The sequence below is a fragment of the Muscardinus avellanarius genome (assembly GCF_963383645.1).
Source record: "Muscardinus avellanarius genome assembly, chromosome: 18".
In the NCBI taxonomy this organism is placed as follows: Eukaryota; Metazoa; Chordata; class Mammalia; order Rodentia; family Gliridae; genus Muscardinus; species Muscardinus avellanarius.
In genome coordinates this window covers 7,107,791-7,129,871 of record NC_137804.1, presented here as the reverse complement: position 1 = coordinate 7,129,871, position 22,081 = coordinate 7,107,791, and the positions used below count along the sequence as shown (strand labels likewise).

At 46.9% G+C, this 22,081-nt stretch overlaps 1 protein-coding gene across 1 annotated transcript in view; it reads right to left on the bottom strand.

Moving 5' to 3' along the window:
* Window positions 1-22,081, bottom strand: part of KIF15 (kinesin family member 15) — a gene marked incomplete at both ends in the record, with an annotated part of 48,343 nt that overhangs the window by 18,618 nt on the left and 7,644 nt on the right. The window contains 15 exons of the mRNA XM_080715652.1: window positions 910-1,075; window positions 2,463-2,568; window positions 3,417-3,524; window positions 4,131-4,325; window positions 5,703-5,844; window positions 7,361-7,502; window positions 9,559-9,736; window positions 12,052-12,261; window positions 12,502-12,578; window positions 13,563-13,686; window positions 15,979-16,101; window positions 16,260-16,385; window positions 17,862-18,071; window positions 19,734-19,913; window positions 21,746-21,843. Of these exons, the coding sequence (XP_080571778.1) occupies window positions 910-1,075; window positions 2,463-2,568; window positions 3,417-3,524; window positions 4,131-4,325; window positions 5,703-5,844; window positions 7,361-7,502; window positions 9,559-9,736; window positions 12,052-12,261; window positions 12,502-12,578; window positions 13,563-13,686; window positions 15,979-16,101; window positions 16,260-16,385; window positions 17,862-18,071; window positions 19,734-19,913; window positions 21,746-21,843 (2,185 nt within the window). The remainder of the gene's footprint in view (window positions 1-909; window positions 1,076-2,462; window positions 2,569-3,416; window positions 3,525-4,130; window positions 4,326-5,702; window positions 5,845-7,360; window positions 7,503-9,558; window positions 9,737-12,051; window positions 12,262-12,501; window positions 12,579-13,562; window positions 13,687-15,978; window positions 16,102-16,259; window positions 16,386-17,861; window positions 18,072-19,733; window positions 19,914-21,745; window positions 21,844-22,081) is intronic.

Here is a 22,081-nt window from a genome sequence, read left to right as displayed (position 1 = left end):
ACGTATAAATACAAGGAAATTAATGAGCCAGGCATGGTGCCATATGCCTGAAATTCCAGTACTTAGGAGGCTGAGACAGGAGGATTGCAGATTCGATGACAGCCTTAGCCAGTAGTGAGACTCTTGTAAACCTAGCAGGACCCTGTTTCCAAATAAGGAATAAAATTGGGCTGGGGGGGGGAGCAGTGTAGCTTGAAGGCAGAATGCCTCTGGGTTTAATACCCAGTACCGCCAGGTGTGGTGGCGCACGCTTGCAATCCCAGCGCTTGGGAGGCTGAGACAGGAGGATCGCACAGATTCAAAGCCAGCCTCAGCTACTTAGTGAGGCTCTCAGCAACTCAGTGAGACCCTGTTTCCAAATAAAGTATAAAATAGGTCTGGGAGTATAGCCCGGAGGTAGAAAGCCCCTGGGTTCCACCCCCAGTACCACCAAGATAAATAAATATATAAATAAATAAATACCCAGTACCACATAAAAAAAGAATCCAGTAAGATTCTTTTAGAGTGACTTCCAAAACTCACATAAAACCGTGGTGAAGCCAGGACCAAATCCAGTGCCTCAGAAGTTAGAAGAAATGCTACACACCGCCGGGCACGGTGGCGCACGCTGGCAATCCCAGCATTCGGGAGGCTGAGACCGAAGGATTGCGGGTCGCAGACAGCCTCAACTACTGAGTGAGGCCCTCTGCAACTCAGTGAGATGGGTTTCAAAATAAGGAATAAAAAATAGGGCAGGGGGTGTAGCCTGGAGGTCGAATGCCCCTGGGTTCCATCTCCAGACCCCCCCCCCAAAAAAAATGCTCGGCAGCAGACAGTGCGTCCACGTTAAATTACCAGGAAGCTGCTACTCGGGAAGCAGCTGGAGCGGGGTCTGCAGCTGGGGACCGCAGGCCTGCGCGGCGACCCTACCTGACGCTGTCCAGCTGCAGCTGCACGTGCAGGTGTCGTTCAGAAAGCTGGCTGAGCTCTTGCTGCTGACTCTCTCTGTGGGAGCTGCACTCCAGCTTCACTGAAGCGAGCTCCTTGTCAGCCGACTGGAGAACCACTCGCAGGTCATGCACCTCACTTCTCAAAACTACAACGAACCAAATGAGTCCTTTAGCAAAGTAGGCAGGCAAACTGGATGACACCATTTTGGAGGTGGAGATTAACCATGAGATGCAGGTGCCTGGGAGCACGAAAATTTCTGCTTCCTTCTCTCCCTACCGTCTCATTCCTTCTGTATTTCTACTGAAAATGGCTGTCCCAGCTGGGCGTGGTGGCACATACCTGTAATCACGGCACTTGGGAGGCTGAGACAGGAGGACAAGACTGTGTTTTAAAATACTCAAAAATGGAGGGGGGCAGTGGGAGTGTTGCTCAGAGGGGGAATCCTCTGGGTTCAATCCCAATACAGAGAGAGAGAGAGAGGATGAATATGAATGACTGTTGGGGAAATAAACTGAAAGGACTAGGGATCAAATGATCCCTCCACATCTACAAATATGTAGAAATAATTTATGCTTTATTTTGTCAGTACTAAAACATAAAACATCCATCTTATAAATTAAAGACATTTCATTTTCTTTTTTTTTTTTTTTTTTTTTTTTTGAAGGTCTGGGGATGGAACCCAGGGGCATTTGACCTCCGAGCTACACCCCCTGCCCTATTTTTTATTCTTTATTTTGAAACCGGGTCTCACTGAGTTGCAGAGGGCCTCACTACGTAGCTGAGGCTGTCTGCGAACCGTGATCCTCCGGTCTCAGCCTCCTGAATGCTGGGATTAAAAGTGTGTGCCACCACTCCTGGCTTTGCTTTATTTTTGAAACAGGGTCTCACTAAGTAGCAGAGGGCCTCACTAAGTAGCTGAGGCTGGCTACAAACCCACAATCCTCCGGTCTCAGCCTCCTGAATGCTGGGATTAAAAGCGTGCACCACCACTCCCGGCTTTGCTTTATATTTGAAACAGGGTCTCACTGAGTTGCAGAGGGCCTCACTAAGTAGCTGAGGCTGTCCGCGAACCGCGATCCTCCAGGTCTCAGTCTCCTGAATGCTGGGATTACAAGCGTGCGCCACCACACCCAGCTAAGACATTTCATTTTCAAAGCAGTTGAATAAAAACTTTAAGGTTTATTTTTTATTTAGGTACTAGGGATTGAACCCAGGGTCATTTTTACCTTCAAGCTACACCCACAGCCAATTTTACTTTTCATTTTGAAAGAGTCTTGCTAAGTTGCTGAGGCTGACTTAGAACCTGCGATCCTTCCGTCTCAGCACCCCCAAGTCCTGGGATCACAGGTGTGCGCCACCACAACCAGTAACTTTAAGGCTTATTAAAAGCATCGTGTCCTTCGTTTGTGGGAGTCCTGGAGAAGCCTACCTGCAAACTCAGATCCGGCTGTCTAACAAAGAGCAGCCACAAACACGGGGACTGCGTGAAGAGCGGAAGACGCGGAGTAGCAGCGCCCTCCGCACACACTTACAGTCGTTCTTGGTCTCAGCATCCTGGAGCTGCTTCTCAAGGACACGCAGTTGAGACGCACGCTCCTGCTGCTGTCTGGTCCAGTCAGCTCTTTCTGATGAGAAGAGCTTTGGGAAAGAGATGGAGAAGGCATACCGGGATGCTAAGACCCAGTCTCAATCATTCGCTTGTTTCTGCCATCCTGCATTCAACCCAGGCTCTCTCTCAAGTACTCTGCCACGAAGCCACACCCGAGCCCCTTTTATTTGGGGTCTGAGTTGCCAAGGCCGGCCTCAAACTTGATGCTTGTGCCTCGGCCTCCCCAGTCACTAGGGTTACAGGTGTGTGCCACTGAGTCCAGCTGTTTTGGTTTTTTGTCTTTTCTTTTTTTGGTGCTGTGAACTGAGCCCAGGGCTTTCTCTACCTCCATGCTACACCCTCCACCCTATCATCGTATTTGGAAATAGGCTGTAGTTAAGTGGCTGAGAGCCTCGCTCCGTTGCTGAGGCTGTCCTTGAACCTCTAATTCTCCTGCCAGCTCCCTAGTGCTGAGCTTACTGGCATACACCACCACACCTGGCTTCAGATGGGTTACTTTGTGGCACTATAGGTTAAACCCAGGGCCTGCAACCTCTGAGCTGTACTCCCAGTCCTGTTTCAGCTTTACTTTGAAACAGGTTGATGAGACTCTCACTCCTTGCTGAGGCTGTCCTCATGCAATCCTCCTGTCTCAGCCTCCACTGCTCAGGTTAGAGGCATAACCATGAGCGCCTGGCTAGCTCTCTGTCCTTCCCGTCTGGTTTGAAGGTCTCTGAGCAGGAGCTGCAGTGGAGCTGCCCATCAACAGAGCACGCCATCACTTCAGCACAGGGGTGGCTGGTCTTGTTTTCTCAGCAAGCAGCACTACACCAGCCCCAACTTGGGCGAGGAGCACCGGCTCCGGGCCAGAGCAGGTGCAGGGGCGCCGCTGCCCTACCTCCTGCAGCTGTGCGGAGTGGTGCTCCAGTCTGTCGACCTGCTGCTGCAGCTTCAGGTTCTTGTGCTCCTCTTCGTCCAGCCTGACTTGCAGAGCACTCATTTGTTCCTGCAACACACCCATGGCCCCTAAAACCTCTTGTAATGCAACTCCCAGACCGTCATTCTTTACACTGAGGAGAAAAGAAACCAAGACCAAACAAATTCAAAACATCATACAACAAATTCAGCCAAGGCCTGTTTGGAACCAGGAAGCTTGGAAAGGCTACCTGGAAGTTTCTTAGGTTTCAGAGTGGCATTTGTGGGCTACAGTGCAGGATCATCTGGGCTGCTCCAGAGTTTACCAGGCAAGAAAGAAAATATTTTAAATGACTAAACCAGCAGAATTCTGAAATAAGTTTTCACAAGTCATTTGAAATGCCCTAGACGCTATCTAAAATCTGACCAGTAGTAAGATTCCATCAAGGATCTTAGCTTTCTTTAGCAGATGCTGTCCTGAAACTTGAAGCTAGTGGTAACCAGGTCATTTTACACAGGGAACCAAAGCCTCCAGAGCAGACAATGACTTGCTGAAGGATAAAAGGTGAACACAGAGTCAGACTCCCTGATTTCCAAGTGCGGGGCCTTTACACAGGCACACTCAGACACTTTACTTCTAAGCACACGTCAACACTACAAACTACAGACAGTGAAAAAGAAATACCCCACTCATTACCTGTGCTGTTTTAAGCTCTTCAGAAATGGCCTCCAAAGCTTGTTCACTCATCTCAGGTGGAACCGGCTCATTTAATATGTCATCTAATTTGCTAGAGTTTGGACTGTGTACAGGGCCAAAGCTCCCCATTTCAGGGCTTAATTTTGGAATTTGTCGAGAACGAAGCTGATAAGCTTTAGTTGGTGTAGTTATAATCTGCAACAAAATGATTTGAAAAATATTAGCACAAATAAATAGCGTATTAATAATTTTATGAACATAAAGGTAAAATTAAAAATCTATTCATCAGCCTGGTGCAGTGGTACACCTCCGTGATCTCAGCACTTGGGAGGCCGAGACAGGAGGATCACAGGTTCATGGCAAGCTGCAGCTACTTAGTGAGACCCTGTTTCAAAATAAAGAATAAAAAATAGGGCTGGAGGCATAGCTCGGAAGAATACGCCTAGGTCAATCACCAGTACCTCAAAAAAAAAAAAGTACATTAGCATATGTATAGTGAAAAAGAACACTGGAAAGTACAAATTATAGAAACAATAATTTATGTTTAGAAATTTAAAATTAGTGAGAAAAACATGGGTTCCTTAAAAAAAGTTAAGTTTTTCTTCTACCATTCAAAAATAAAATAGTGATGTACAAACACTTCAATGTAAAAAACTAAAATAAATGTGCAAAGGTTGGAAGATAAAAGGTCATTTAACCTGGCTACACAAACCTTTAAAACATCTGTATCACAAAATCATTTCCTCCAAGATGAAAAACAAGCACCAAGCCAGGTACACCAGCAGCACCTGGAGCCACGGGCAGCACAACTCCTGCCGGTGCCACAAGACAACGCAAGGACGCAGTGGACATGGACACACAAAGACCTCAGCTCATTAGAAACGAGGGGCAACAATTCAAACCTTGATGAGGCTGGGAGTGATGGCACACACCTGTAATCCCAGTATTTGGGAACACGAGACAGCAGGATTCAAGGCTGGTTCAAGGCCAGCCTAGGCAACTTAATGAAACCTCACCAATTAAAACAATAGCATAAAATAAAAAGAATGAGGGAGAGCTGGGCGTGGTGGGCACACTTGTAATCCCAACATTCGGGAGGCTGAGACTGGAGGATCGCAGTTTGCGGACAGCCTCAGCTACTTAGTGGGGCCCTCTGCAACTCAGTGAGACCCAGTTTCAAAATAAAGAATAAAAAATAGGGCAGGGGGTGTAACTCGGAGGTAGAATGCCCCTGGGTCCCATCCCCAGACCCTCAAAAAAAAAAAAAGAGGGAGAGATGGGGGTGTAGCTTGGAGGTAGAATGCCCTGGGTCCAAGCCTCAGTACCAAGATGAATAATAAGCCTTGAGATCCTATTATCCCCTGAGGATGTCAACTACCAGAGCTGCTGGCTGCAGCTGCCCATGCCGCCCCAGTACTCTTGCTGGTCTATCACAATGTCACACGACACAACGCCAGGTGATGTGACCCTGAAGTCACTTCTCTGGAGGTGAAGCAGGCAGCCGCGCTCCATTATTCACAAAGGAGGTGAGCCGTTTTAGCTAAGAGAGGCCCACCGCTTCAGGTAACCTACCTTCAGAGTCTCGGCGTGAATTTTATTCAGTTGAGACACTTCTTGACGCTTGCAGGCTTTTGTTGCTTCCAAAAGATTTTCAAGATTAAGGTTCGATTTTTGCAAAGACTGAACCTCCGATTCCAGTTCCAGCTGCCTTTTCCTAGCAGATAGTGTAAACTGATTATTCCAGGTAATAAGCAATGTCAAACATTTGTAAAGTACTGTACAGTTTATAACTTTACAACGTTCTCTCTCCTTCTCCCTCCTTTTTTTCCTCATTAAGTTGCGGAGGGCCTAAGTAGCTGAGGCTGGCTCTGAATCCGCGATCCTCCTGTCTCAGCCTCCCAAGTACTAGGAATACAAGTGTGCGCCACTACACCTGCCTACGGTGCTCTCTCTTTTTTAAAATATTTATTTATTATTATTATTATTATTAATTTATTTATTTTGGTGATACTGTGGTTCCTGGAAACCCTTCTACCTCTGGGCTACACTCCCAGACTTATTTTTATACTTTATTTTAAATTTGGAAACAGGGTCTCTTAAGCCAGCATAGCTGGCTTCGAACCTGCGCAATCCTCCTGTCTCCGCCTCCCAAGCGTGGGGATTACTGGCTATGGTGCTCTCTTTATACCAGAAATATTCTCGCCAATCACTACCTTCATTTTCTAACTAGAAACACAGTTTAGAATGGACACTGTTTAAGATACTCTATAATGGTTACATGTGATATACATTTTTATTTTTAGTCTTTAGAGACACAGTGGTTTATTTAGGAAAGCAAATAATATTCAAAAGCAAATATTCAAGAGAGAATGCTTGTAATCCCACAGAAATCAGTGGTGCCAAGCCAGGCGTGATGGGCACGCTTGTAATCCCCGCGCTTGGGAGGCTGAGACAGGAGGATCATGTTTCATGGTCATTCTCAGCTACGGAGTGAGGCCCTTCGCAATTCAGTGAGACTGTTTCTAAATTGGAAAAAAAAAAAAAAAAAAGAGAGAGAGAAAGAGTTGGGGGTGTAGGTAGAATGCCCCTGGGTTTCATCTCCAGCACTGCAAAAGAGAGAGAGAGAGAGAGAGAGAGAGAGAGAGAGAGAGAGAGAGAGAGAGAAAGAAAGAGAGAGAACACGAACATGGGCCATCTCAGTAGTGAGAGGTATGTTCTAGGGGTTCCCGGCTCCTCTTCTGTGGAACCTTGGTGAGGGACGGGTAAATTGGGTGCCAGCAATCTGGAGATTCAGGGTCTACTACAATCCCAGTACTTGGGAGGCTGAGACAGGAGGTTTGTGGGATTTGAGGACAGCCTCAGCAAGTAGTGAGACTCTCATTAACCTAGCAAGACCCTGTTTCAAAATAAAAATAAAATTGGGCTGAGCCAGGTGTAGTGGCGCACGCTTGTAATCCCAGCATTCAGGAGGCTGAGACAGGAGGATCCTGGTTTACAGACAGCCTCAACTGCTTAGTGAGGCCTCTGCAACTCAGTGAGACCCTGTTTCAAAACAAAGACTAAAAAATAGGACTGGGGGTGTAGCTTGGAGGTAGAATGCTCCTGGATTCCATCCCTAGTACCATAAAAAAAAAAAAAAAGTAAAATGCCAAATTATTTGATCACTATCAACACGAATGCAGATAACGACACAGGGAAGTGGGTGCACATGATGTGCGCTCACACCTTACCTTGTGAGCTCTTTAAACTCCTCATATTCTTGCTTGGAATTATTCAGCTCAGTCTGAATTTGTAGGAGTTGTGCTCTTAACTTCTCAGTGTTGGCAAGTGAAAATGATTCTTTTGGAGCTTTGGGAGAAAACACTTGCTGTCCTGATAATAAGCAAACAAAGTGAATCTTTTAAAGACAAAAATCAGACAGGCCATTCCCCCCACCCCCTTTTTTTTTCTTGTGGTAATGGGGATTGAACCCAGGGCCAGTCTACCTCCCAGCTATACCCCCAGCCCTTTTTAAATTTTTTTATTTAGAACAGGGTGGTGCTAGGTTGCTGAGAATTTCACTAAGTTGCTGAGGCTGTCTTGAACCTGCGATCCTCCTGTCTCAGCCTCCCAAGTACTGGGATTACAGGCATGCGCCACCAGGCCCAAAACACCTAAGAATGGTTTGGAAGGCAGGTACAAAGTAGGAGCCTATGTACCTCAGGTGACTCAGGAAGAAGCAGGGAGCAGCGTAATTAAGGCAACACCTTCCCTGGCAAAGGCTGACACTGAGTGCTGCGCGACTCGCCAGTGCTGGGCAGAGAAGCAGGCGCAGCGCAGCGCAGCCGCGCTCACTGGGTCAGAGCCAGAGCCCGTCACATCTGACAACAAACAGGCAAGGGTGGCAGGCTGAGAGCTGGGCACCAAAGAGCAGCAGAAACTCAGGTCATCAGAGGCTGTCGGCAGCTCAAACACAGGGCGAGAGCTGATGAGTCCCAGCATGGGAAAGTGACGTAAAAGCTGCTTACAGATGGCAGCTGTTTAGAAATCAGTGGTGCCAAGCCAGGCGTGATGGGCACACTTGTAATCCCCGCGCTTGGGAGGCTGAGACAGGAGGATTGCACAGGTTTGAATCCAGCCTCAGCTACTTAGTGAGGTTCTCAGCAATTTAGTTAGACCCTGTTTCCAAATAAAGTATAAAATAGGTCTGGGAGTATAGCCCAGAGGTAGAAAGCCCCTGGATTCCACCCTCAGTACCACACACAAAAAAAAAAAAAAAAAAAAAAAAAATTAGTGGTGTCAGAACTTGTCATTGGTATCTTTCAAATACATTAATCAAGGTACTACTGAGGCCAAATCCCTAAGAGAATACAGAGCACTCTAAAGAAAAATAATTGAAATAAAATCTGAAAACTTTGTCTAAAATCTGTCTCGAGCTGGGCATAGTGGCATACACTTGTAATCCCAGCATTTGGGAGGCGAAGACAGGAGGATCCGGGTTCATGACCAGCCTCAGGTACTTAGTGAAGCCCTTTCCACTCAGTGAGACCCTGTTTCAAAATAAAGAATAAAAAAAATCAGGCTGAGAGTGGAGTTCAGAGGTAGAATGCCCCTGGGTTCTATCCTCCGTACTATCAAAAATAAAATAAAATAAAATAAAATCTTAGTCTCCACAATGCAAATACTGTGAATCTGCTACTAGGACTTAACAAAACAGAAGAGGGCTTGCTTAAAAAAGAAGAGTGAAAAGCACTGAGAAGGGCTGGACGGGTCACTCAGTGGACGAGCGCAGGCTTAGCACACGTGAGTCTTGGGATTCGATCTACAGAAACAACAATAGAATAAAATTAAAAGGAGACAATCTTCTGCAAAAATGAAGGAAAACGAGACCTTCCTCAGCCTAAAACACAAAGGTGGAGCTCAGGCATGATAAAGAGCAGAAGACACCAGCTGTAAGGATGGGCACACAGGCTGGCTACCAAGTCCTCGGTTGAGAGCAGCAGCTGCCAAGCCTATATGAGCTTCGGTACCACCCAGACGTCCTCAGAGAGCATCAGTAACTTGTAAAGTGACGCACCACTCACAGCACGCACACGGTACAGAACCGAAGCCCTGCGGTGAGTCGAGTCTGACTCTCAACCACACAGACATCAGCCAGGCCGAGGAACACTTCACCTCTGCTACTTCTCACTAGATATAACCTCAAATACTTTAAATAGGAAAAATTCCACTTAATGAGAGTATCTGAACTGGACATGGTGGCGCTGGCCTGCATCCCATAAGTCGGGAGGCTGAGACAGGGCTATTGCAGGTTCAAGGCCAGCCTGAGCAACTTAGGGAAGCCGTATCAAAATAATAAATAAAAAGGGCTGGGGCATCGCCTGAAGGTAGACTGCCCTGCGTTCAAGCCCAGCCCAGCGCAGCCCCTTCTCACACCAAGGCTCCTTGCCTTGGTCACCCTGCTCTGCGTCAGTCATCTCTGAGAACGCTCGCTCCAGCGCTGCGACGGCCTGGGCATCCAGCTCCTGCGCTCTTTTCACGGGCTCCAGTGACCTCAGCCTCCTGTTCTCCTCCCTGAGGGAGTGATTTTCCATGGCATACTTGGCCACTCTGGGGTGGTGCTCTATCTGTGACACAGAAGAATCACACACATTATACACATATGAATATTACCTGCCTAAACTGTCTTTCTAAAAAGCCATTAGAAAATTTTAGGAAGACAGATGTGATACTGGTTATAATCTGTAGCACCAATATGGAAAGCAACCTGGCATTTGTAATAGACTGAAATGTGCATAGCCTACAGCTTTTATATTAAGTAGGACGAAACTTTCACAAAGCCACCAGGGAGATAAGCAGAAGAGTGTGTCCCATGTGGCAGCTTCTTCATATAAAGGGAATGATTAGATCAACACATTGAAAAGAATAAGGGATCAGCTGGGCCTGGTGGCACACACTTGCAATCCCAGTACTCCAGAGGCTGAGACAGGAGGATCACAGGTTCATGGCCAGCTTCAGCTACTTACTGAGGCATTCCACGACTTAGACAATGTTTCAAAATAAACAGAAAATATGCCTAGGGATGTAACTGAGCTGTAGAATACACCCAGGGTTCCACCCCAAGAACCACAAAAAAAAAAAAAAAAAAAAAAAGAAAAAAGAAAAAAGAAAAAAGGAGTAAGAAAGTTGTAATCCCAGTACTTGAGACTAAGAGAGCAGGATCACAGGCTTGCAGCTAGTCTCAGCTACTTAGTTAGGCCCTCTACAACTTAGTGAGACCCTGTTTCAAAATAAAGAATATTTCATATTTCAGCCGTGCATGGTGGCGCATGTAATCCCAGCATTTGGGAGGCTGAGACAGGAGGATCTTGGTTCACAGCGATCCTCGGCTAGTTTTTTTTTTTTTTTTGGTGGTACTGGGGGTGGAACCCAGAGGCTTTCTACCTCCGGGCTATATGCCCCAGACCTATTTTCTATTTTATTTGGAAACAGGGTCTCACTAAGTTGCTGAGAGCCTCACTAAGTAGCTGAGGCTGGCTTCGAACCTGCGCGATCCTCCTGTCTCAGCCTCTCAAGCGCAGGGATTACAAGCGTGTGCCACCATACCTGCCTGGCTCCTTGGCTACTTATTGAGGCCGTCTGCAACTCAGTGAGACTCTGTTTCAAAATATAGAATAAAAATCAGGGCTGGGGGTGTAGCTCGGAGGTAGAATACCCCTGTGTTTCCTCCTCAGTACTGGAAAAAAAATAAAAAATAGGACTGGGGGTGTAGGTTGGCGGTAGAATATGCTTGGGTTCCATTTTCAGTATAGAAAAAAAAAAAAAAAGAATATGAAAGCCAAGTATGCTGCCCCACAGCCTGTCATCCCAGTACTTAGGAGGCTGAGACAGGAGGATCTCAGGTTTGAGACCAGCTTCAGCAATTAGTGAGGCCCTTAGCAACTTAGCAAGATCCTGTTTCCAAATAAAAAATAAAATAAAGTTAGGGGTGTAACCTAGTGGTAGAAGAATGACTGGGTTCAATTCCCAGCACTATAAAAAAGAACAAGGAAGCTTTCTGTTGATCAATACTGAACTGCCCTCCAAGCCTGAAATGGGCAAAGTTTAGCTAAGTTTACAAAAGAAATGGAAACAAACTATGTACCGAGGACTCTGAACACGCACTTAAGTGTGGCTCACAGCAAGTGTGGCGACACGTATCCGTAACCATGGCTACTCGGAGAGGCCGCGGCAGGAGTATCATAGGTTAGAAGCCGGCCTGGGCACTCCAGTGATCCAGTGAGAAAGGCTCTCCCTAAGCCCAGAATGTAAAAAGGGCCGGGGGCGCAGCTCAGGTAGAGTACGTGCCTCACATGGGCCTGGGTTTGATCCCTAGTGAGCATGCGTGCGCGTGCGTGTGGGGGGGTGGGCACTGGAAGAGACACAAAGAACTGATACGATTATTTTGGTTTCTTCAATAGGTACCTGTTACCCACTCATCTCCTAGGGAAAATGGGAAATAACAAAATTCCGAAAGGCTCAATGTGAACAGACAAGCAGGACTGTCCAGCTGAGGCTGAGCTGTGTGGGAACTCCATTACACCATGTCCCCTTCTCTACTTGGAGACTCATACTGTCAGCGAACTCATTTACAACAATCTACACTGTATCAAAGAGCAAGGACTAGGAGAAAAGCATCTGTTTGCTTTGAGCTTCTTTTACACTCAGAAATACTACACTACACAGGCAAGCCAGGCTTGGTGGAGAGCATCTATAAACCCAGCACTTGGGAGGCTTAGACCAGAGGATCGCAGACCTAGGCCAGCCTCAGCCACTCAGTGCAATCATGTTTCAAAATAAAAAATAAAACAGGGTTGGGCTGAGCTCAGAGAGAGAACACTGCTGTTTCCCTTCCTGCTTTGTGAACGCACTGGCGCAGGGAAACACCACACATGGCACGTACTTGATCCCGCAGAGTCTGGATCTCATTCCTCAGCTCTGAGAGCAGGCGGTCCTGCTCCTCGGGCAGGAACCGGCCCCGGGTCTCCTTGTGCAGCTTCTCCAGGCGCATGATCTGGTCCTCTCGGAACTTCACGATCATTTTGTTTGACTGAATAAATTTTTCCTTTTTGAGGGTGAGGTCTTCCAGTTGAGTAATTTTTTCTGCCAGAGACTTAAAAAAATTTATAGTTTGGTTAAAGATGAAAGATAATTCAGTTTCCCCAAATGTTTACAACCCATCAAAAAATACTAACTTTAAATTTCATCCTCAAGCCAAAACTCGATTTTACTACCTTCCTTTATTTATTTTATTCATCTGATGCTATTTATTTTACTCTATTAGGTGATTAAAAACCACATTGTGAAAGCTTAAAATATCTTGAACCCCCTTTATCTGAATTCAGTTTCCTACCTTCTTTTCCTGTTCAGATTTCTTAAAGAATAACATTGCCTCCTGGAAATACTTCATGTAATCAGTCTTCTCTTTATCTGCAATTAATCCAGGAAAGAAGGGAGGGAGGAAGAAAGATAGGTTTATTTCTCAAATTTTAAAGCACAGACATAAGCCAGGCATGGTGGCAAACTGTTGTAATCCGAGTACTTGGGAAGCTGAGACAGGAGTACTGCAGGTCTGCGCCCAGCCTCAGCTACTTAGAGAGACCCTCCACAACGTAGTGAGACCCTGTTTTAAAATAAAGCACAAAATAGGGCTGGGAGTGCATCTTGGAGGAAGAATGCCTTTGGGTTCAACCTCCAGCTCCAGAAAACAAAACAAAGCCCACAGACATACTGTCAGTTAAATTTATTTAAATAGACAGTCTTAAATTGACTGCTCTCAATTTATCTAAAAGAACCGGACTATCATCACTGTATCATGGGTTTCAAATTAGCCCACTCAACATGTCAGCTCTTCTTTGAAGAAATTTTCTCTTTATTTAGCTAAATATATGCAAATCAAATAAAGCATTACAGAAATGGATCTAAAAAACAAACAAACAAACAACCGGGGGGGGGGATCACAGAGGGTGCTCTATGCCTGTGGAGACCTAATTTCAGTCGTTTTATAGATTTCAAATAGGCTTATTCTCTACTGGCTATTCTTTGAAGATAGATCTCTCCTATCCTATTTACTAAACATATATAAATTACATATGCTATTGCAGAATCTTGGACATAAAGGACATTTAATAGTTTCTCCTTTAGCACCAAGGGTGAATTTTCAAAGTATTCTGACTCTCCCTTCCAACCATCTCTGAGACCCCAGTCCTATGGCATGAGCATCTGGTTACAAAGCGCTAACGTTTTTGTACCAGTGACAGTAGAAGGCAGTAAATAGAGGAATTCTGGGAAGCCTTAAGGGTACTGCACCTATCTGTGCGTGTGCGCGCGCGCGCGTGTGTGTGTGTGTGTAGTGGGGTCAAGAACTCATAGCCACTGTGGTCTTTCCAGGACTGAGGCCCACGCTCATCCTACCTCTGGTCAGAAGGCCTTCCGGTGGGATCTGCCCAGACGTAAGCTGAGCCACCTGTTCTTTGAGCCTCTTCACCTCAGCTTGGAGCTGGCTCACGTTGCCTTGGGTATCTTCGTTGACCACTGCCTGTTGGGAATTCACAAAGCACTGAGACTGGCTCTTCGGGTTGTATGGTCCTGTGCTCCCATTTTGTGAACAGCCAGAATCAGTGTGCTGGGCTACAGCACCTCTTTCCCGCATCGGCCGGGCTCCCAGGTATGCCCTGCTCCACCTGCAGCCTGGCCCTGCTGGGCTGGTGGCCTGTGATCCCAGTGTGCCCCCTAACATCTCCTCACCCGAGCACACTCCCCGGCAAGGGAGGGCAGCAAGCACCCCGTGGTGCCATCTCCCTGTCCTGACTCCCAGTGGAGAAGGAACCTGCCCAACAGGGCGTGGTGACCTAGGCAGAGAGACCTCTCCAGAAGAACCCGACCGCTCATTTATTCACTTATTCACTGGTACGAGGGAAGGAAGCCAGGGCATTCCACCTCCAAGTCAGACCCCCAAACCCACTGGGCTTTTATTTTGAAGCAGGGTCTCGCTTAGCTGCTGAGGGGCTCTCTATGTTGCTGAGGCTGGCCTGGAATTGGTGATCTTCACATTTCTGCCTTCCATGTACTAGGATTGAGGCGTATGTCCCCACCCCTGTCTCAACCCTTTATTTTTTAGCAGCCCTCCTACAAGAAAGAATTCGATTCACATCTCTTTTTCTGTTCTTATACTAAACGGTATCCTCATTTTCTTTCTTTTGTGTGGTGTGGCAGGTAGAATCCAGGGCATCACACATGCTATGCACTCTACCACACACATGCTATGCACTCTACCACTGTGCTACATTCCCAGCCCAAAGTCTCAATTTTCTTAAGGGAATGGCTCACTTAAAATGACCTTTAAACCCGGGCGTGGTGGCGCAGGCCTATAATCCCAGTGCTTGGGAGGCTGAAACAGGAGGATCAAAGGTTCAGAGACAGCCTCAGCTACTTAGTGAGGCCCTTTGCAACTCAGTGGGACCCTGTTTCAAAATTTAAAAACAGGACTGGGGTGTAGCTTGTTGGTAAAATGCCCCTGGGTTCCATTCCCAGTTCTGCAAAATAAATAAATAAATAAATACCCACAAGTATACCATCTCGAGGGGAGGGATGTCAATAGTGGAGGAGATTGTACCTCTGTGGGGACGGAGAGTATACAGGATCTCTGTACTTTCTGTTCAATTTTGCTATGAACCTAAAACTGCTTATAACAAGAGATTATGAATTAAAAATAAACTTTAGAAAAGACCTAGAGAGTGCTAACAAGTGAGGTGTCAGCTGCAGAGCACCAGCCAGGTCAATGCTCCAGCAAGGAAAAGCATCCTGCCAGTCCAAGGTTCCCGATCTTGTTTCTGTAGGGCCAGCCTGCCCACTGACAAAGATGTAACAGCTTCTCCTGACCCTAGCACTTTCCGTGACAGGCTAGGGAGGGGACCTACCATTGATAGCAACTGGAGGAGCTCCTGGATTTGTTCCAGCTCCCTCTGACTCCCAGGCCAGCCTGGCCGAGGCACTGTGACACCACCGTCACCTCCGTGACAGCATAATCCCAGTGACCGCTGCAGTCCCACACTCTCCAAACGCTTGGCACATCCCGAGACAGGGGCAGAAAGCTCTAGTGACTTTTCCTCCTCCTGTTACCAATCCATAACATGATCCAAGGAAACCCAAAGAAATAAAACGAAGAACTAGTCTACATTCTGCTCATCTGCCCACAGAATGGGCGACACGGACCAGTTCACTGTGGCCATGACCAGATGAACAGGTAATCTACCAGTGGTAAGGTCGACCAACTTCCCCTTGAAAGAGAAAGGAGCGCACGTCTATCAGCCCAGTATTTGGGAGACTGAACAGGAGGATCGCAGGCTTGAAAGCAGCCTCAGCAACTGAGCCAGGATTCAGTAACTTAGGGAGACCCTATTTCAAAATTTAAAAAAACGGGCTGAGGACCTAGCTCAGAGGTAGAACACCCCTGGGTTCAATCCTCAGTACCACAAACAAACAAACACTAGTCAAACAGTAGTAACACACATAAAGCCTAACCTAGGTCTTGAATTTTACACATGTAAGGCTACAAAAATGAAGCAGAAGGGCTGAAGGTGTGGCTTAGTGGCTGAGTGCTAAGCATGTTTAGTATGTGTGAGCCCCTGGGTTCCACACCCCCAGCTTTTTAAAGAAAAGAAAAAAGAAGAAGAAAAAGAAGAAGAAAGAAGAGACAAGAAAAGAAGAAAAGTAATAAAACCTTAAAGTTAAGCTTTTACAGAGAAACAACAGTGGTAATACTAGGGTAATCCTAAGAAGGGTGCACTTTAAACGTAAGCGTTTGCTTAACCTTACTCAGGTATTTTACCTTGTTTTTAATCAGTTTGGCTCTCTGAGCGAAATTAAGTGTTGACAGGGTTTCCCCAAAACACCTGGATCCAGGATGGACGTTTGCGATGATGGCTGTTTTGGCATTACCACCAAGAGAGTCCTGTTCAATGAAACGAACGGCACATGCTTTCACATTAGAAATCACAAGATCTTTCCATCCAAAGAAAAGGTGTGCTCTTGCCACCAAAGCTGAGACTGCCCGCTAACAACCTGAGGGAGCCTAACCAAACAGCCCAGGTACCCAGCAATCGCTTTTACCCGCAGCAAGAAGGTGAGCTTGGAGTCTCTGTAGCAAACGTGCCTGTGTTTGCCATTGCCCACATCCACGAGCGCGGTGATCACTTGGCCCAGGCAGCTCAATGATCTGTTTATATTACCTGCTTCCTAAGGCAGTGGGGAGAAAGAATACAAGTTCAGGTACACTGGTTACTTTTTAGTGCTTCAAATTAAAATGCATCTAAAGGATAACAAAAGACAAAGGACAGTATTAGTAATGGACAACTAACTTTTCAGCTAAAAAAATATGTTCAATGATCTCCCGACTTTTCCTCCTTGGTGTACACTGTGATCTTATGAGGGTGATCTCTGATCTTTTCCCAGACTAGTCAAATAGCCTCAGGGTGCTGGGCAGCGGCGTAAGCCACAGCTCCAGGTCAGCATCCCGTCAGGAGGAAACACCTCCAATACTCTCCAGCACTGCTGAACTACGATGTTCAGTGGTTGGCCATAGTAGATGCACTGCTGAACTGTGATATTTTCAACTCGCAGTGGGTTTAGTGGGATGTACCCCCGTGTAAGTTGAGCGACATCTATATAAACATTCTACAAGCTATGAAGCTATGAATTATGAGCCTTAAACTGGGCATGGTGGCACATGGTAGTAATCCCAGTACTTGAGAGGCTGAGACAGGAGGATCAGTTTTGAGGCCAGCCTCAGCAACCTAATGAGACTGTCTTCAAACAAATAAGGGCTCCGGATGTAGCTTAGAGGCAGAATGCCTCTGGGTTCAATTTCCAGTCCCAGTCCTGCCCCTCCACCAAAAAAAAAAAAAAAAAAAAAAAAGAGAGCCTTCACATTTAGCAGTTAGAAACTGCTGGAGACCTCAGAAGGCTTATAACTTTATACCTCACTTCTAACGCACAGGTAGATCTCTCTTTTACTGTTTCTGACTCCTCTCCCTAAGCTCAAGAAGCCATTCCTATTTGAATGGCAGTGACATATAATCCATGTCCATGCTGGCAATGCATACTGGTCCCACAGCGGGAACTTAGCCTAGGACCAGGCCTTCACCCTGGAACATCAAGCGGCAGGACTCAGGCTCTCTCTGCTTGGTTCTGGCAGCAGCGAGCTTCTTCATGAAATCACTCTTACTCAAAGCTTTTAAGTAGTCCCAGTGTTTGGAAAGGCGAGTAGACACTAGGCCTCGCTCCTGTCCTTGGAGATCTGGCCTCCCCGACTCTCTAGCACACCTTGGTTGGCCCACACAGAAGTTCAAAGGCCGCACTAGCTCTGCCTCACCTATGAGCCCGGGTGTCGCCCTGCGGGCATGTGTTACTGTGCCCGCCCCCGTCTCTTTTCCACACTTCCCCAGCAGCACACGTCACCACTTCACCCCCTTCTTTCTGTGGCCTGCTCAAGTGCACTCTAACTTCAGAATGGTGCACAGTACCTCCTGTGTCACTATCCCCTCTGCAAGAGTTACAACATGCTTGCTACTGACAGACCGCTCCATCCATTCCAGGCACCTCTTCCTCACACAGACCTTTTCCTTCTGGACGGGCAGTTTCTTACTTCTTTGCAGCTCACAATACTTAGACTGACACTGACACACAAGCAAAAGATCATAGTTTCACCCTTACTTTCAGCCTCAGCCCTTCGGTGTGGGTGTCTTTTTGCCGCTCAGACCCTGCTAAATCTACCAGGTTGAGCAGGGAGGTCCGTATGTTCACAGTCTCGTTGCTTTTCTCCATCGACTCAATGGTGATTGTGAAGACTGCATGAGATCTGGAGGATTCTCTGTTCATTGATGTCGCTGCCACGCGTCTGTTCCTCCATCCTCCAGACAACACCTGGGTGAAAGGAACATGCATCGCAAGAAGCCACAGTAGGTGCGCCAGGTGAGAACCAGCTCTTGTCTGTGTTGAGACCGAACCCAGGCATCTTCCCTGAGCTACACCCCAGCTCTATTTTATTTTGAAACAGGCTCTTGGTAGGTTGATGAGTCTCACTACTTGCTGAGGCTGTCCTCAAACCTGTGGGTTTAAGTGGGGTTCAGGTTATCCGGCTTTTTATTTGGTGGTACTGGGGGTGGAAGAGGCTTTCTACCTCTGGGCTATACTCCCAGACCTATTTTCTATTTTATTTGGAAACAGGGTCTCACTAAGTTGCTGAGAGCCTCACTAAGTAGCTGAGGCTGGCTTCGAACCTGTGCAATCCTCCTGTCTCAGCCTCCCAAGCGCAGGGATTACAAGCGTGTGCCACCACGCCTGGCTTGTTATCTGGCTTTTTAAGAGAAATAGTTGCACACGTTCCAAATAGTACACTTTAGCCACCAAAGCCAGTAGGAAATCTATATAACATGATGAGATGGATTACTGGCCCTCAGAGAACACACTGAAGTTATTTTTGTTTCTCTATGTTACAGAAAGAGAACAGGAAATTAAAAGGCAAAGTTAGCCGCAAGGCTTTATGGCACACACATGTAATCCTAGAACTTAGGGGTCTGAGGCCAGGCTTAATTCCAGATTCAAGATCAGTCTCAGCAATTGAGCAGGACACTCAACAGCCCAGCGAGGCTCTGTTTCAAAAGGGGTAGGGGTAGAGCTTGGAGATAAAATGCCCCTGAGTGCAACCCCCAGTACTACAATAAATAAATAAAATCAGTGGGCATGTCAGGACTATACATTGGGCAGAATATTACTATAAACCACTATTACTGGGTTTGTCCTGACCTAAATGCTCAGAAGTTGACGTGTGATACCAGCAAGTAAACAAAAGTAGAACGTAAGGAGAGAGCAGCAAGCTAGTGAGCGGCATCACTCCCAGGAGCCCCGCCAGAGGCCCAGGAGGACGCACGTAAGACACGCACGCTGACGAGCCGTCACCGCAGACGCTTCAGAGCAGAGCAGCAGAATCAGGCGGCCCAAAGCTCTACTCTAACCAGGTGGCCAGCTACCAACTACTTCCATATTCTTTCTTCTCATGAATGTTTTGTCTTTATGAACTTTTTTTTTTTTTTTGGTGGTATTGGGGATGGAACCCAGGGGCCTTTGACCTCTGGACTACTCCCAGACCTACTTTATATTTTATTTGTAAACAGGGTCTCTTAAGCCAGCTGAGGCTGGCCTTGAACCTGCGTGGTCCTCCTGTCTCAGCTTCCCAAGCACAGGGATTACAAGTGTGCGCCACCACACCCGGCTATGAACTACTTTTGGCACCTAAATTCTTAAGTTTTTGAGATCAGGGTGATTTTACACAATGTTTATTGCCTAAACACCAAATAAATACTCAAAGCAGAAGGTTAGACACGGCAGCACATGACTGTAATCCCAGTACTTGGGAGGCAGAGACAGGAGGATGGCAGGTTTGAGGACAGCCTCAGCACTGCAGCTAGAATCTCAAAAGCCCAGCAAAATCCTGTTTCAAAACAAAAACATAAACAAAGGCTGGGTGCGTAGCTCAGACTCAGAGTGTCCCTGGGTACAATCCCGAGCACCACAAAGGTAGGGTACCTGATAGGCCTCAGCGGCTGAAGTTAGCGCCTGCTCCACGGCACCGACCACAAACACGCCCTTCTTGATGTGCTCCCTCAAGTACAGCCCAGCGGAGGCCGAGTCCAGCAGGTCGTAGATCTGCTCGTTGTAGATTTCGATAAAGGAACACTTACAGAGGAAGCTCTTTCCAGCCCCGGCCTGGGGTAGAGAAGCTCGTTACACACAGGCACCTCTGTTCACCCAGGCTTTCACCAAGTGCAAATGCCCTGCACTTATCCTTTAACAAGAGTAAGGCACTGAGGATGCAGTGGGATCAATCTAGACCACCCTCCATTACATTTTAATGTGGTCCGAGCTGGGCGTGGTGACACAGGCTTGTCATCCCAGCATTTGGGAGGCTGAGACTGGAGGATCACGGTTCAAGGACAGCCTCAGCTACTACTTAGAGGCCCTCTGCAACTCAGTGAGACCTTGTTTCAAAATAAAGAATAAAAAATAGGGCTGGGGGTGTAGCTCAGAGGTAGAATGCACCTGGGCTCCATCCCCAACCCCCCCCCCCCCCCCACGAAGTGGTTCGAGGAGCCCTAGAGGTTTCCAGCATGTCTCAGAGCCAGCTCGAGAGGCTGGAAACAGAGCAGTCCAGCTGGGCCTCTCCATTTTTGTCTGCTTCTACATTATACTTCCTCATCAAGTTTTTTGTTCCTTAAAAGACTATAGGATTTTTAATCACAGAAACGCATAGTACTAAACTTAATCATTTCACTGACATGCAGTTTGTGTCTAACTACAATGTTAGGGATAGCTTCTGCAAAGGAGTAAATGGCAAACCAAATGTCATGTGCCAGATCCCTTAGTCTACAAGTAATGGAACATACGATACTAAGCCCGACGTCCCCAAGCCAGAGGAGGCACAGCCACGTGAGTGGCCCGACCTGGGAGCCCAGCACACGTGGAGCAAGACCACGGCAGAGTGGCAGCAGGCGCCGGAGGGAGCGGCTGGCCTCCACCCTGCCCAGGGTGCTGCGGGTCGGGGCCTGCACTGCCCGTAAGCCTAGGTAGGGCAGACGATGGGCGCAGTGAAGCAGTGAATCTCTTTTTTCCTTGTTTGAGATTTTCTCTCTTGTGAAATCTTTTTGTTTTGGCGGGTCTGGGGATGGAACCCAGGGGTATCTGACCTCTGAGCAAGTTTTTATTCTTTACTTGGAAACAGGGTCTCACTGCGTTGCGGAGAGCTGCAATAAGTAGCTGAGGCTGTCCGCAAACCACAATCCTCCAGTCTCAACCTCCCAAATGCTGGGATTACAAGCGTGCGCCACCACGCCCATCAGCAAAATCTTCTTTAAAGTGTAAAAAGCAGTTCTTTCCTTTTAATAAGCTAAATCTGGGTAAAAGAGGATGCATGCTATTAAGCTCAATTAAATAGAAAATAAAACCCCCAGAATCACTGCTCTCAAGAACTGAAAGATTTTAGTGAGGTGTGATGGTGCACACCTGTAACCCAGTACTCAGGATTGCAAGTTCAAGGCCAGCCTCGGCAACTTAGTGAGACCCTCAGCAGGTTAGCGACCCCTTTTTCAAAATAATAAAATAAAGGCTGGAGGTAGAATACTCCTGGGTTCAATCCCCAGTACCAAAAAAAAAAAAAAAAAAAAAAAAGGAAAATAATTGAAAGCTTTTTTTCTACCATACCAGCTGATCCTCATCGTACAGCATCGCCCACGCCCCTCCACGTATCCTGAGCTAATCACTCATAGCTAACAATGCAAAACCACACATTTCATTTTATTCTTACAGGTTTTTCCAGAAGGTGTTCTCTCCCTCTAACTCTCTTCGAGGAGAGAGAAGAACGATCATCAAGGCAAATGGCAGCTGCAGTGATGCAGCACCCAGAGCGGGCTTCGTGGTCAGGAGAGAACACTGCGCCTCCTCCTGGTGGCTCCCAGCGCTTGCCACGACCAGAGAACCTTCTCTACTAGCATGCTACAGAAACGGTCCCTAAAGAGATAAGTCTTTTATTCTTACAGTTTTACCTTTTCTTTTTCACGATCAATTAAGGAAAATAAGTATTCGAAACTTCGAGGGATTACTCCTCTCAGGTTATGAGAAAAATTCTCAGATTCAGATGGGCCTGAAAAAAAGTAAAAGAGCCTGTTGAGTTTTACCCTATGCCAAGAGTCCCTCAGTGCTCAACTATGTCAAGGTTGAAAAGCAATTCATACAAAATGAGACGGTGCACTGCAAAACCAAATTCCTACTGGTGCTCCAAAGTTACACTTAAACTTACGAAAGACAGGTCAATAGAACTGCCGGTTCAGTGAGACTGAAGGAAAGCCTACTGCCATCACTAATCTATTTTAAAAAGTAGC